The sequence below is a fragment of the Sinocyclocheilus rhinocerous genome, unplaced genomic scaffold (assembly GCF_001515625.1).
Source record: "Sinocyclocheilus rhinocerous isolate Xijiao unplaced genomic scaffold, SAMN03320098_v1.1 scaffold149, whole genome shotgun sequence".
NCBI classification, from domain to species: Eukaryota; Metazoa; Chordata; class Actinopteri; order Cypriniformes; family Cyprinidae; genus Sinocyclocheilus; species Sinocyclocheilus rhinocerous.
The window spans coordinates 761,269-774,700 of NW_015654504.1; the positions used below are offsets into that span (position 1 = coordinate 761,269).

Below are 13,432 nucleotides of genomic sequence, written 5' to 3' on the forward strand. Positions count from 1 at the left end.
ATCTAAATATTGAGAAAATCATCTTTAAAGTTGTTCAAATGAAGTTCTTAGCAATGCATATTACTAATCAAAAATTAAGTTTTGATATATTTACGGTAGGAGATTTACAAAATATCTTCATGAAACATGATCTTTACTTAATATCCTAATGATTTTTGGCATAAAAGAAAAATGTATAATTTTGACCCATACAATGTATTGTTGGCTATTGCTACAAATATACCCCAGCGACTTAACACTGCTTTTGTGCTCCAGGGTCACATTTGTGGTTAAAAGAAACGTTTGCGGGAAATGTCTGGGTTTCTCAAGATGCCAAAAGCATCGCTACGCATTAAAAACAAACCAACACAATCATCCAAAACGACATAATGAGCGTCAGTCAATGTCACGTTTAATACGAGAACAAACAAATAAACTCTGAATAAAAAAAGAAAGGAAGAGCAAAGCCGGTTTTTCCCGAGTAACTGGGAAAACAGGGACAAAGATCGAGCAGCAGAGAAACAATCGGACGTCTCCAGTGCTTCTGTGCGACCACCTGAACTATCTGAGGTCAGACCGATCTAGCATTAACACAATTATTGCACTGGATTCCTGCTTCTATCAATGGGCGGCAATTATAAATAAAGCAGTAATGTCAGAGTGAGATGAGCATCGAGGGAAAGAGTCCTGCTTCACCACTGCTGCCAACTGAAGTCATCGTTCGAGCCGAACACCAGGAAGAAGCCCAGGATGGTGGCGAAGATCACGATGTTTCCCGCCAGCACCAGAGCACAGGCTCCCCAGGCCATCTGCGGACAGCAGATATATTCAGTCAGCCGTCTGGAAATCAATCTGATCACGTTTAATAAGACACCGTGGCATCAAATCAGTCCTGCTCTTACTGCGCTCAGATCATCAGAGATCAGGATGAGTTTGTTTCTTCATCAGATTTGTAGAAATGTAGGCACTTTTTCATTTTTGTGGCGACTGGTCTGTGCTGCACCTGATATATCAAAACGAATCAATATAGAATTGAATCAAGAGCTGTAATCAAAACGTGTATCAATAACCAGCTATTTTTGTCATCATCCGAATCTCCCGACATTGACTCCGGCTGATCTGCAGCTTCACGGTGAACCGTGGTCATGTTGACTTTTGATATTTACCACGTGAGCGCGGGCGAATATGACGGGCAGCCCGAAGGCGGACACCACGATGCCTGTGGTCAGGAATATGGCCAGCTCTTTGCAGGCGTTGCTGGCCGAGTCCGTGTCGTCCAGCACGCGGCGAGAGATGCAGTATGGGATAGGTGCCAGGATGTAGAAGAAGAGCAGGAACAGAGGCCAGTACGCACTGCACACAGACACAGCGTCAGCAGACGCTCCGCACACACACACAGAGAGAGACAGGAGAGAGAGACACTCACTTATAGACGGGCAGAGCGCAGCCCAGCATGAGGAACATCAGACCGATCGCGCCACCAAACGACAGGCTGATCAGAGCTGAAACACAACACACTTCACTGATAACTAATGCATAACGTCTGGGATCCGTACGGTTTATAATGTGTCTCTTCTGCTCAAGGCTGCATTTATTTCATCAGAAATACAGACAAAAACTGTAATATTATTGCCATTTAAAATAATGCTTTTCTAAGTGTTAAAGTGTAATGTATTTCTGTGATGTGCAGCTGTATTTTCAGCTCTGTTAAACTGTAATTTATTTCTGTGATCAAAGCTGTATTTTCAGCATCATTACTCCAGTCTTCAGTGTCACATGATCTTCAGAAATCATTCTAATATGCTGATTTATCATCGAGAAACATTTCTAATTATTATCAATGTTGAATACAGCTGAGTAGATTTTCTTCAGGTTTCTTTGATGAATAGAAAGATCAGCATTTATCTGAAATAATAAGCTTTTGTAACAAATTTTCATTAAAGTCTGTAGGCTAATTGAGGCAAATCATGTCATTTACATTCACAGTGTTGCTATTATGACATATCGTAAATTAAAATATGGGCAAGTACATGTGTAAATATTCTTATGCACATATATAAGTCATATAATTGATCTCTTTAGTCATCAGTTATTCAATTATTCAACTAAACTGTCAAAATACAGTTTTGCAAAATGCATTACACAATACATTTAGTAAAAGCTCAGCCAAACAAAGGGCTAAATAACCAAATATTTCTATTTATGTCCTTTGATAACACATTAGCTGATGCATCATCATCATCACATGCTAAACTCATAGCCAAATATTGTTATATTTAACATTATTGCACATTTTCCTATATACACATACATACATCAAACATATATATATATATATATATGAAATAATGTAAAATTGGTAAATTCCTTGATATTCCCAATTTGAAATATCAGCCCTGTTATGTCGTCTGATTATGAATTTGCTCAGATTCATAATGATAATATTCAGAAAGATTCTCTACAGATGAAAAACAGACTCATGTGATGATCAGATGATCCGCTCACAACTCAACATCATTTACAATACGCACACAAAACACTGTGTGTATATATATATATACGCGTATTTACTTTTATAAAGGGTGTTCTCCGTGTTAATCTCTATACGAAATCAGAACATATATGAAGAGATAAATAGCTAGACTGAGAGTTATATATATATCTGTGTTTCTGAGAGCTGTATTTATATTTTAGACACAAACAGAGCTGATGTGTGTGTGTTTGTGTAAATCTGCGGCCGCTATTAAACACTAGACCGCTTCCGCCTCATTACACACACACACACACTCTCACACACACACACAGGTAAAGCCGCTCACCTTTGATTCCCGCCATTGCGCAGATTCATAAACACTATAATTAATAGGTTGAATAATTAAAGCTAAAGAAACTCCTCGCGCTTCCGCTCCGCCGCACCGCTAGCGCTGCCGTCCACACTGCGCATGCGCCGCGAGACCACTTCCGGTGACCGCAAAACATCACAGACGAACAAGAGTGTAACAAACAATATGCAATACATCAAAATGAACAACGGATAGACTTTATCCACATATCACATTAAATAAATGTGTTAAACAAAGACCGATGAAATATCACATTACCGAACGAACGCATATCGTAGATTTTTTTTCACCGTTTAAATTAATTATTTTTTATTATATTTTCCCCGTGTTAAATTATTCTTTGTTTTTGAGATGGAAACGTTTTCTAAATCCTTTTTATTTAAATAGTCAAACAAAAAATCTCTTGTAGCTGATTGGTCCGAAGTCTCTATCTCTCAGGCAGCTTTGTTGTCATAAACATAAATATAACAATGGCACACCATTAATATTTATATATATATATACCACATATGGCGTGTTATGTTCATAAATGATTAATGATGTTCTAAAAACGAGTAATCATCGTCTGTTTTCTGCGTAACACAGCGCGCCCTGCTGGACGAACCGGAAACCACCTTCTGCAGCTTCCGCGGTACTTTTTTTGTTTTCGGTGTCACCGGAAATGGTGTCCGTTTGTGTGTCGCGGCGCTGCGGAAGGTTCCGCGTTGAGATGGCAGCACTCTGGAATATTTTCCTGAAAACGTTTTAATTGATATTTTATCTTATTTAAATGTGCGAGAACTCGTGCGAAACTCCAGGTACGCTGTCGCGTCGCGCACGACTGCCACAATGCACCCGTAGTAGTTACACGCGAGGCTAATTCAGTCAGTAAGTGTGTTTTTATCAAGTGAAATGTTTTATAAGATTCATTTAGTGAACGATGATCACGTGTAAACATTAATTCCGCGTGATTTACGGAGTCAGATACGAGAGATTGAGCAGATTCGGTGATACAGACGGAGATCCGGCGACCGGAAGTCATCAAACACACACATAAACAAACAAAAGCGCGTGGTTTTTATAAACTCATAAGTGTGTGTTTATGAATATGATGCGTGTCTGGTGAAGGATCAGAGACTCTGCTGTTGATCTCTCCACATGGAAAGGGGTAGAGTTTTACTCCGACTTTTACCCTGATTTTACCTGTAAAGCGCCGTTTAACTGCTTAGGGGACTTCAGGATACTAAATAATATTAATCTCTAAATTATCCGCAATTTATTTCTACATAATTACCTTTATTTTATATAAATGTATTATAAACAACTGCATATTAATATAAACTTATTTAGTGCTGTCAAGCGATTAATCGCATCCAAAATAAAAGTTTTTGTTTACATAATATATGTGTTTGTACTCTGTGTGTGTATATATATATATAAATACACATATATTTTGAAAATATTTACATGTATATATTTATATTCATATCATTTCTATTATACTATTCATTTTCATGTCAAGTGTTCAAAAGATAACATCCGCTCTATTTTTGGAGAAAAAAGGTCTAAAAGTGTTTTGAATATAAAGAAAAAACAATAGATTCTCTATTTTGATGCAGCGTGAGCTGTAACACAGGTCTAAGGTTCTCGTCGCATGTCTTTTATGTGTTTTTTAGAGGTCATACTGCCATTAATACTTCTGAATGTGATGTTTACCTCATAATTATTGAGAAAAGTGTGGAAAACGTGTTTCAGATCACTCAAACCGTATGGAAATGGATTTGCCTTTATGTGGTTACTAATGGGGTTTGATATAATTCAGCCATAATGTTTCTCTCCATGAAAATAGCCACAGAAGCTGGAATGGTGTTAAACACAAACAAACAAACTAATAGGGTTTAATGGCCATCTAGTGGAAAAGCTTGGTACTGCATCCAAACAAAATCTCACTGAAAGCTCATATTTGGAGATATCAACCTCAAATTTGGAACACAACTTGTTGTTTTGATTTTCTTGCAGTTTTAGAGTAAAACATGTTTTCTAAAATATATATTTTATATAAAATATAAATATTTAAATTTGTAAATTTTGTATTTTCATAAACGTAAACTTCCATATCTTTTTTGTGATATAATTTTTAATAACTTTTTCCACATCTACAACAATCTGCCAAGTGTCTTCTTTAAAAAGAGACCGACCTTAAGTTTGTGCTCCAAAAGCATTCAAAATTTTAAAACAGTTTAAGTTGGAAATGTCATTATGCTCAAAAAGTGGAACCGACAGTTAACAGCTTAAAGAGACAGTTCACCCAAAAATGAAAATTCTGTCATTAATTACTCACCCTCATGTCGTTCCCCCGTTCATCTTCAGAACACAAATTAAGATATTTTTGATGAAGTCCCGACAGCTCTCTGACCCTCCACAGACAGCAAGCATCCTAACACCATCAAGGCGAGTAATTAATGACAGAATTTTCATTTTTGGGTGAACTGTCCCTTTAAGACTAAAATTGAAACACTACTGCAGGTACTATCTTTTGTATCATTAGAAATGTCTTTACTGTCACTTTTTAACAATTGAATGCATCCTTGATAATTAAGTGTTGATTTCTTTAAAAAAAACAAAAAACATACTGACCCCAAACTTTTGAATGGTAGTGTGTCACAGTTTCTCCCTAAAAATCAGCTTTGCACCACAGGAATAAATTACAGTTTATCATATATTCATATAGAAAGCAGATATTTTACATAGTAATAATATTAGAGTGTTTTCTGCTCGTTCCTGAGGGGTTCTTCATCTGAGCTCAGATGTCAGAGAATCAGCTGGAGAAATATACTGATTTGTAGATGCTTTTCTGTGTTTTTATAAAGGAATGAGACATGAATTTGCAAGTCTGTGTTATATCAGTCTAAACTTGTCTTTGTATTTTTATGCTTTTTTTTTTTGCATATTTATTTGCATTGTTATGGACTTTTCTACAAGGAGTTTGATGCAAAGCAGATGTACACATGTTTATGGAAGCACATTTACACCACATAAGAAAAATCATGCTGCAGTAAATCATAATTATGACATGAAATATTTAAATGATAAGATTGCAAGTTATTATTTACAAGACAAGTTCTTGAAATTGTCCAAAAAAAAGGCTAAATTATGAGATTACAAAGTCATTGTGACATAAAAGTCATAATTTTATGGCATAATTACAACTTTTTCATAATTTTGACTTTATCTTATAACTATGACTTTTTATTTCATAATAATTCATAAACTTTTTGTCACAATTTCATGACATAAATGACTTTAATCTCAAAATTGAGTTGTTGCCTCATGATTTCTACTTTGATGTCATACTCATGACTTTTTATGACATAATTTCAGCTTTTTATGTCAGATTTCCAATTTAACTAATTTAAAAACTTTTTTTTAAAGTTTATTTTTCATTATGTTATCATGGTTTTATTGAAACTAAAACATTTTTTGTTCTCTTATACAATAACAGCAATATGCATAATTGTATGTAGAGTACATTTTTAAATATACTGTAAATATATTTTAATTGTTGATTAAGTCATATGATTAGAAAATATTTTTATTTAAAGTTTTTTTATTGTTATCATGGTTTTATTGTGTTAGCTGTATTTTTTTTGTTGTTTATTTTTTAACCTAATCAAAATAACCCAACTACAGTTTGATTGAGATTAATTGGAATGCATGATGAAAAACATGATTTTTGAAAATTGTTAAAATCTGTTTATCTGTTTTTGCAAACGAACTCTTCATATCTTTATCGTTGTTGTTGTTCCCTATAAAATGGTCCAATTCAAAGCGCATGCGCGAATCTCTGTGGCGGGGCCAGAATGATTGGCACATCACTGGCCCAATGAGCGTTCGTGTCAATGGGCCAATCAGCGGGGAGTTTGGAGCGTCTCGGCCAATAGAAATGCAGCTGGTTTTCATTTTAAATTCAGGCGGTTGAAAGAGCGAAACGGAAGAGCAGAAACACAGACACAAGAACCTAATAATCATCATGCAGGTATAATAAACTATTATTAATCATCTCATTTAAACGTATGCGCGTATATATGTGTGTTTAGAAGATGTTAGTATTGCGGGGTGATTAGTGAATATCAAATTAAAGTCTTTAATGTCATTGTCCAGATACGAGACCGAGTGCTAAATCCACTTAGCAGACGTTAGCTATAATGTATTGAGATGTTTTTTTATATATATACTTGTTTTGGTTACCCATCTGAGAGCTGTTTTGTGTTTTATTGATGCAAGTGCTTTATTCATCAGTGTGTGATGAGTTTGAGACGTGTTTGTGTTTTATCAGAATAAAGAGAACAGGGAACCCAGAGCTCTGCAAACTCAGGTGAAGCTAGCGTTAGCGTCTCATTTCTGTTTCGTTCACTACAGAGAGTCCTAGTGTGCTTCACAGGGATCATCTGTGTGTCTGAAGGTCTTTGTGTGTGTTTGTGCTTCAGGTGGCTGCTGTTGGTCCTCTCAGGGTCGGTGTGAATCCAGACTCACACGCTGTTACAGGTAACACCTCTGGAACAACAAACAAACACTCTTTATAAACGAGTTGTTTAGTAACATACAGAGCTGGGTAACGTTAGGTTACTTGAATTGTAATCCGTTACTGATTCCAAATTACATGACAAAAAATGTAATTAGTTACGTAATCCATTACATTACACAATTTAGGCAATATAATCAGATTACTTTTGAGCTATCTTGTTTATCGCATTGATTTAAACAGGATAATCTTGTACCATATTGATATAAAAATACAAAGAGTAAGAAAATATATTCAGTTTGTGGTTATTAACAACATGAAGTGCATTAAATATTACGTCAAGGTTTCCCAAACTGAGTTTGTGAAGGAACTGCAGGGGGTTTGTGAGTTTAATGAAAAGCTAATAATTAATTAAATCATAAAAACATGTTAAATTAAAACAAATCATAAAATAATGAATCAAAATAAAACACTTACTGAAAAATGTAAATATTGTATTTGTTTACCTGCATGTCATGTGACCATAACCATCGTCAGAGAACCATGAACATACAAATGTGATACTACTTTATTAAAATCTTTATTTTAAAATCTCAGGGTACTTCAAATAAACACATTAGTTGAAAGAGGTTCAGATGAAAAGAAAACGTTGGTGAATTTGTGCATTTTAATGTGTTAAACGCCTTCCAAAGTAATACATGCTAAAATAACTGCCTGGGTGATAATTCAAATAAAAATTAATGTTCATCAGTAGTTGATGCAGTATTGAAACACTTCTTAAACCTGGACTGATTTTTGTAAATCCAGTGATCAAATGCAGTGTAGACACCAGACTAATGACTGATCTCTGTGTGAATGTCCACAGAACTAAGACTTTCTGAGATATCTTTATCGTTGTTGTTGTTCCCTATAAAATGGTCCAATTCAAAGCGCATGCGCGAATCTCTGTGGCGGGGCCAGAATGATTGGCACATCACTGGCCCAATGAGCGTTCGTGTCAATGGGCCAATCAGCGGGGAGTTTGGAGCGTCTCGGCCAATAGAAATGCAGCTGGTTTTCATTTTAAATTCAGGCGGTTGAAAGAGCGAAACGGAAGAGCAGAAACACAGACACAAGAACCTAATAATCATCATGCAGGTATAATAAACTATTATTAATCATCTCATTTAAACGTATGCGCGTATATATGTGTGTTTAGAAGATGTTAGTATTGCGGGGTGATTAGTGAATATCAAATTAAAGTCTTTAATGTCATTGTCCAGATACGAGACCGAGTGCTAAATCCACTTAGCAGACGTTAGCTATAATGTATTGAGATGTTTTTTTATATATATACTTGTTTTGGTTACCCATCTGAGAGCTGTTTTGTGTTTTATTGATGCAAGTGCTTTATTCATCAGTGTGTGATGAGTTTGAGACGTGTTTGTGTTTTATCAGAATAAAGAGAACAGGGAACCCAGAGCTCTGCAAACTCAGGTGAAGCTAGCGTTAGCGTCTCATTTCTGTTTCGTTCACTACAGAGAGTCCTAGTGTGCTTCACAGGGATCATCTGTGTGTCTGAAGGTCTTTGTGTGTGTTTGTGCTTCAGGTGGCTGCTGTTGGTCCTCTCAGGGTCGGTGTGAATCCAGACTCACACGCTGTTACAGGTAACACCTCTGGAACAACAAACAAACACTCTTTATAAACGAGTTGTTTAGTAACATACAGAGCTGGGTAACGTTAGGTTACTTGAATTGTAATCCGTTACTGATTCCAAATTACATGACAAAAAATGTAATTAGTTACGTAATCCATTACATTACACAATTTAGGCAATATAATCAGATTACTTTTGAGCTATCTTGTTTATCGCATTGATTTAAACAGGATAATCTTGTACCATATTGATATAAAAATACAAAGAGTAAGAAAATATATTCAGTTTGTGGTTATTAACAACATGAAGTGCATTAAATATTACGTCAAGGTTTCCCAAACTGAGTTTGTGAAGGAACTGCAGGGGGTTTGTGAGTTTAATGAAAAGCTAATAATTAATTAAATCATAAAAACATGTTAAATTAAAACAAATCATAAAATAATGAATCAAAATAAAACACTTACTGAAAAATGTAAATATTGTATTTGTTTACCTGCATGTCATGTGACCATAACCATCGTCAGAGAACCATGAACATACAAATGTGATACTACTTTATTAAAATCTTTATTTTAAAATCTCAGGGTACTTCAGATAAACACATTAGGTGAAAGAGGTTCAGATGAAAAGAAAACGTTGGTGAATTTGTGCATTTTAATGTGTTAAACGCCTTCCAAAGTAATACATGCTAAAATAACTGCCTGGGTGATAATTCAAATAAAAATTAATGTTCATCAGTAGTTGATGCAGTATTGAAACACTTCTTAAACCTGGACTGATTTTTGTAAATCCAGTGATCAAATGCAGTGTAGACACCGGACTAATGACTGATCTCTGTGTGAATGTCCACAGAACTAAGACTTTCTGAGAGTGTATAAGCAGTAGGCCAATTTAAGAGATGGAAGACGAATTAGGGAGAATCAATAAATTATGAATAAGTTATTGCTGTTGTGTAAATACGTCATCCATAAAAAAAGTAACTGTAGTCTGATTACGAGTATTTTAAAATGTATTTTACTCTAATTACAAGTACTTAGAGGCGTTTTGTTGTCTGGCCATTGAACTCTTAGTGCACTAGATTATATATGCGATCTCGCTGCTAATAGACACCTGCTGTAACTCCATTTGTTGCATGTTTTTCTTTAAATGATGCTGCGATTGGTTGATTTTGAATTGTAGTCCGTTACTGATTCCAAATTACATGACAAAATGTAATTAGTTACATAATCCATTACATTACACAATTTAGGCAATATAATCAGATTACTTTTGAGCTATCTTGTTTATCGCATTGATTTAAACAGGATAATCTTGTACCATATTGATATAAAAATACAAAGAGTAAGAAAATATATTCAGTTTGTGGTTATTAACAACATGAAGTGCATTAAATATTACGTCAAGGTTTCCCAAACTGAGTTTGTGAAGGAACTGCAGGGGGTTTGTGAGTTTAATGAAAAGCTAATAATTAATTAAATCATAAAAACATGTTAAATTAAAACAAATCATAAAATAATGAATCAAAATAAAACACTTACTGAAAAATGTAAATATTGTATTTGTTTACCTGCATGTCATGTGACCATAACCATCGTCAGAGAACCATGAACATACAAATGTGATACTACTTTATTAAAATCTTTATTTTAAAATCTCAGGGTACTTCAAATAAACACATTAGTTGAAAGAGGTTCAGATGAAAAGAAAACGTTGGTGAATTTGTGCATTTTAATGTGTTAAACGCCTTCCAAAGTAATACATGCTAAAATAACTGCCTGGGTGATAATTCAAATAAAAATTAATGTTCATCAGTAGTTGATGCAGTATTGAAACACTTCTTAAACCTGGACTGATTTTTGTAAATCCAGTGATCGGCATTTTAACGAGTACGAGTACAGGAGGCCAGTATCGGGCCCGATACCGATACCAGTATCGGTATCGGTGCATCCCTACTAATTACAAGTACTTAGAGGCGTTTTGTTGTCTGGCCATTGAACTCTTAGTGCACTAGATTATATATGCGATCTCGCTGCTAATAGACACCTGCTGTAACTCCATTTGTTGCATGTTTTTCTTTAAATGATGCTGCGATTGGTTGATTCGGTCTCTGGTCTTCTTTCAGGTCCTGGGAGAGTTCCTGTGAAGTCAAACACAAAGTGAGTTCACTTTAAATCTGTTGTAAGGATCTAATTTTAGGTTTTATTCCTGCTGAAGGTCGTGTGAATCCAGAATTGGAAGTGTGAATGTGTTAAACGGCACAAAGTGATGTTCATCCTCAGGATTATTGTCTTGTTTTCCAGTACAAATATCTCTAAGTTCAGTAATTAAATAAATGGTTAAATCAAGAGGCATTGACTTGAGGTTCACAATAACATAAGAGAAATTCCTCAATTAATTTAAATTGCCAATGTGGTCAGAACTAAAGTGATTTTAGTTGGTTTCTGATCCTGTTGGCAGATTTTTTATTTAATCAAACTCAATTTTGAAAATATCTTATGCCATTTTTGTCAGTAAATGTGTCTTGATTTAAGGAAGAACACGTCGTTCTCTTTCATCAGGAAGTTCTCAATCAAAGACTTCGACATCGGCCGTCCGCTCGGGAAGGGCAAGTTCGGTAACGTGTATCTGGCGCGCGAGCAGAAGCTGAAGGTGATCGTGGCTCTGAAGGTGCTCTTCAAGTCTCAGATGGAGAAGGAAAGTGTGGAGCATCAGCTGCGGAGAGAGATCGAGATCCAGTCTCACCTCAGGTGTGTTCCGGCTGCTTCTCCTTCCTTCAGACGCTCTTCATGACCCTGCAGGAGCTAAAACCGTCTCTTTCCAGTAGAGCTGCAACAAATCACTAGTTTGGTAATTGATTAGGAATGCACCGAAATAAATTCTTGGCCGAAACTGAACCAAATGAAACACTGAGCCGAATACCGTTTTTTGCCAACTTTTTTCATTGCATAAATTAAATAGCCAAAATGTGCTTTTTACTGTTTTGTCACAAATATACTACTGTACGACTTAAGACTGCTTTTGTGCTGCAGGGTCACATTTGTGCTGTAAAACAATACAGAAATCATGTTGTGGTTACATTTTCAACTTGACTAGTTAAAACGTCAACAGTCAAACGTTCAGAATAAAATTGTTGACTAATCGTTTCGGCCCTACTTTCCAGGCATCCCAACATCCTGCGCTTCTACAACTACTTCCAGGACAACACGCGTGTGTTTCTGATCCTGGAGTACGCGCCGCGAGGAGAGATGTACAAAGAGCTGCAGCGCTGCGGACGCTTCGACGAGCAGCGCTCTGCCACCGTGAGTCACCATTAATCCTTAAGAGATCGCCGTCTCCATTCAGACACGCACGCCATCTCATTTCTTCATGACAGCGATTCCTCTGTGTCTATTAAACCTTTGAAAAACTCTTATCGGATCATTCAAATCTGCCTTGAGCAGTTACCGTGTTTAGGTAAGATTCTTCCCCATAGGAAACCACAAACAGTCTTTTCAACTACACAGTATTATTTCTGTCTTACAGTCATTCATATTATCACAGAAATACTGGGATGAAAGTTTATAGTTCAGATGTTAATATTGATGTCCATGGTCACGATCAAAATAGTGCAAATCCCCTTTTGAAAGTAACTACGCTTCAAATAACGTTTGTTGATTGCATTGTTTCTCCACTAGATGGAGACAAGGGACTGTTAAAAATGTGTTTGTCATTGAATCATTCATTCAAGAGATTTGTTCAAAAACGCTGATTCATCCAGTTATGAAACAAGTGAAGTATTTATGAGTGAGTCACTGAATCATTCATTCAAGAGATTTGTTCAAAAACGCTGATTCATCCAGTTATGAAACAAGTGAAGTATTTGTCATTGAGTCATTGAATCATTAATTCATTCAAACCACTTTTTCATAATTTTAATATTAAAAATTAGTGTATTAAATGCATATATTAGATTATATATAAAAAAAAATTAATTAATTCAAATTAGGGCTGCAAAACAATTAGTCGTGATTAATAGATTCAAAATAAGTTTGTTTACATACTGTATGTGTGTACTGTGTATATTATGTATTTATATATGTACACGCACATACGTGTGTGTGTATATATTAAGGAAAAATGTACATACAAATATTTGTAAAGTGTGTGTGTATTTATATATACATAATAAATATACACCGTACACACACATAGTATGTAAACAAACTTTTATTTTGAATCGAGTAATCGCGATTAATCGTTTTGCAGCCCTATTTCAAATTAAATGCTTCTAAATAGACTCCAGAAATTGATATTTTGTCACACATTATTTTAGTTCAGAATCGTGGGAGAATTGTGATCTCTATTTGAGACAAAAAAAATAGTGATTTCTCAATTTATTCAGGTTTTTATTGTATTTGTTGTACTTGTATTTTTTTTTTAATAGTTTTTGCCTTGAAAATAGCCTGAGATTCTGACATGGCGTTAAATAAAAAT

The 13,432-nt window shown here is 35.3% G+C and overlaps 2 protein-coding genes across 2 annotated transcripts in view; one reads left to right on the forward strand and one right to left on the reverse strand.

The window, feature by feature from the left end:
* Nucleotides 1-203: 203 nt before the first annotated feature.
* Nucleotides 204-2,927, reverse strand: LOC107717321 (leptin receptor overlapping transcript-like 1). The gene is made up of 4 exons (XM_016524025.1): nucleotides 2,799-2,927; nucleotides 1,406-1,481; nucleotides 1,146-1,332; nucleotides 204-788 (listed from the first exon to the last, which is right to left on the reverse strand). Exons 1-4 carry the CDS (start codon nucleotides 2,812-2,814, stop codon nucleotides 672-674), a joined length of 396 nt encoding a protein of 131 aa, XP_016379511.1. The 5' UTR covers nucleotides 2,815-2,927; the 3' UTR covers nucleotides 204-671.
* A 5,438-nt stretch (nucleotides 2,928-8,365) lies between these two features.
* The window catches only part of LOC107717304 (aurora kinase B-like), a 13,052-nt gene continuing 7,985 nt past the window's right edge, over nucleotides 8,366-13,432 (forward strand). Inside the window, exons 1-6 of the mRNA XM_016524008.1 lie at nucleotides 8,366-8,460; nucleotides 8,761-8,799; nucleotides 8,912-8,969; nucleotides 11,082-11,115; nucleotides 11,518-11,706; nucleotides 12,120-12,258. Of these exons, the coding sequence (XP_016379494.1) occupies nucleotides 8,455-8,460; nucleotides 8,761-8,799; nucleotides 8,912-8,969; nucleotides 11,082-11,115; nucleotides 11,518-11,706; nucleotides 12,120-12,258 (465 nt within the window). The 5' untranslated portion in view covers nucleotides 8,366-8,454. The remainder of the gene's footprint in view (nucleotides 8,461-8,760; nucleotides 8,800-8,911; nucleotides 8,970-11,081; nucleotides 11,116-11,517; nucleotides 11,707-12,119; nucleotides 12,259-13,432) is intronic.